Consider the following 2,363-nt stretch of genomic DNA (forward strand, 5'->3'; position numbering starts at 1 on the left):
ATTTCTAAATTGAAGAGAGAAAATCTTTATTTTAACTGTACTAAAGATACAATGGCTATTTAGGAATTTAATGTGAAAGTAAAATGAAGAAACCTTAGTAACTAAGCAACAGAGGTAGAGTTGGAAGAGATTTCACTGTACCAGGGGCCCAAACTAATAAAATCAAATCTATTGTTATATGCAAAGATCAGGGGTAGTACCGGAATAAACCAGTCTCCAGCTGTTCAGTGTGTTCAGTTCAGTCCAGTCACTGCTGATATGAGTGGCTCATCTGTCCTGTGATCTCTTACGGTATCATAGTGATTCACAGGACCGCAGTATTACAGCATTCTCCCTTGTTGCTAGGATCAAGCACGCCCTCTCTCCGCTGAAGGGAAGGATGAGTCCCTCCCACCCGATCCTCTCCCTCGAAGGGCGCTGCGGCAGCTGTCTGCTATGGGCAGGGCTGGGAGAGCTGGGTTAAGGAGTGATGTGAAGGATGTGTCCAGCAATTTCTGCTGTGCTGTCCCGTCACAGGACAAAGAGCAACGCTAGCCTTTAATGAGCATGAGTCAGAGACATCCAGGATGACTTTAAACAAGTTAGTACTGAACTGATGTTAGTTCTGCTACTATTTGCTATTCAGCCCGAGTAATGCAGAACTTGGTGTGTGTTGGTTTGCCACACTAAGGGTAGAAGCATAATTAAATCTCCATTGCTTAACAAGCCATAAAATTCCTCTAATCTTCCTGTGGCAGACAGTTTTTTACAGAATAAATAGCACTTCACATGTAATTCTTAAGGAATCTGATCTTCTGATTTTGAAACTCATATGCAGTTCCTTTTTAAGAATTTAAGTAAATAAAAAATATTCTTACCTTTACCAATTTTGTAAAGGCCAACAGCTATCACCAAGATAAGAGCCATGACTTTCGCATATGTGAAAATATCTTGTACACGGGTTCCCCACTTCACATTAACACAATTAATAAATGTTAAGGAACCTGTAAAGAAAAAGAATGCACATGAGAGGAGCACTGATATTTTACATCACATAAAGCACATTTCAAATACAGCCTTCCAGATAGCATCCCTCTTTCAGGAAATAAAACAGAATAAAATTTCATCATTTTAGGACCACCTAGATTTATTAAAATGAATCATGGAATGGTTTCAGTTGGAAAAGACAATGAAATACCTGATTTAAAAGTAACCCAATAGGTTTTTTTGGAGGATACTGTTTTCATGATAGTGAGTGAGACAAAACACATCAGATTTTGAATTTTAGGACCAACTCAACTCCTGCTCCTTTTGAATAATTTTTAAATTTCACTAAAGCCAGCAGAGTTGCTCACATGCAGAAAGTGAGATTTCTCCAAATCTTTTATTTGTGCTGAAGTTTTTCCTGAATATCTATCTCCCTGTCAATTTGAGCTCTAGTCTACATACAGAATAAGGATGGCTTCTGAACCAAACAGTTCAGATGCTGTGGACAAGGCACTGAATTAAGCCAGGCTGTTACTCTGCACCCATGGCTTAGGAGCTGTGCCACCCACGCTTTGACCCCGAGCCTGAGGATTACAGGAGTACTTACAGAGTTTTCTCAAGCCTCAATTTTGACAGAATCTAATAGAAATAACAAAGCAGTGTGGGTGGGATCAACTTGCTCTCCTTTCCTTCTCCTGCCATATTCTTCGCATTCAGAAGTTAAACCCCAATGAGCAGATAAAATACTGTGAACAGCGCTGCTGCTGAGCTGGTGGCAGGCCCAGGGGACTGAGACATGTGCCCATCTCCTCTCGCTCTACCACACACACAGCCTCACAGGCAACTTCTCTCTCTTACAACTCCACAATTCAAAACAGAGGTAGATGAGGAAAGGAAAGAAAGGGTATGCATAGGTACCAAGTGCAAAGCCCAGCTGCTGGACAAGACAGCAGGACAAATGCAGCACGGGTGGTCCAGAGTGCTCCCAAGCATGGATTGTAATAGGCTCTTCCTTCTTTAGCAGGCTTGTTGGTCTTTGCATCTGTTTCTCTGACCTGACTGTAATCTACACTTCAGTTTTGAAAGGAAGAAAAAGTGGTTTGTAATGCTTAAAATGAAAACTATTTAGAAACTTTTCTATATAGTACGGAAATCAGCATCCAACCACAGATGCTCATGGAAATTCTTGCCTTCATTCAAGGCAAGCCATGAGCGACTTTACATATTTGACAGTGTCCTGACAGATGCCAAAGTAGTAATAGACCTGTTTACAGAGACAGGACCTGATTTGCCCTCACTATTTCCTATTAATATATTAATGTTTTGCAATAGGGACATAGTTTTGGTTTTATTCTGGTATATAAAAAACCCCAGCAGGTTATATAATGATCATTCCT

At 40.5% G+C, this 2,363-nt stretch overlaps 1 protein-coding gene across 1 annotated transcript in view; it reads right to left on the reverse strand.

Moving 5' to 3' along the window:
* Positions 1-2,363, reverse strand: part of LOC104539631 (Y+L amino acid transporter 2-like) — a gene marked incomplete at its 3' end in the record, with an annotated part of 12,606 nt that overhangs the window by 8,393 nt on the left and 1,850 nt on the right. The window contains exon 2 of the mRNA XM_010183215.1: positions 858-983. Coding sequence (XP_010181517.1) covers positions 858-983 — 126 coding nt within the window. The remainder of the gene's footprint in view (positions 1-857; positions 984-2,363) is intronic.

The sequence above is a fragment of the Mesitornis unicolor genome, unplaced genomic scaffold, assembly GCF_000695765.1.
Source record: "Mesitornis unicolor isolate BGI_N332 unplaced genomic scaffold, ASM69576v1 scaffold7144, whole genome shotgun sequence".
Taxonomy (NCBI): domain Eukaryota; kingdom Metazoa; phylum Chordata; class Aves; order Mesitornithiformes; family Mesitornithidae; genus Mesitornis; species Mesitornis unicolor.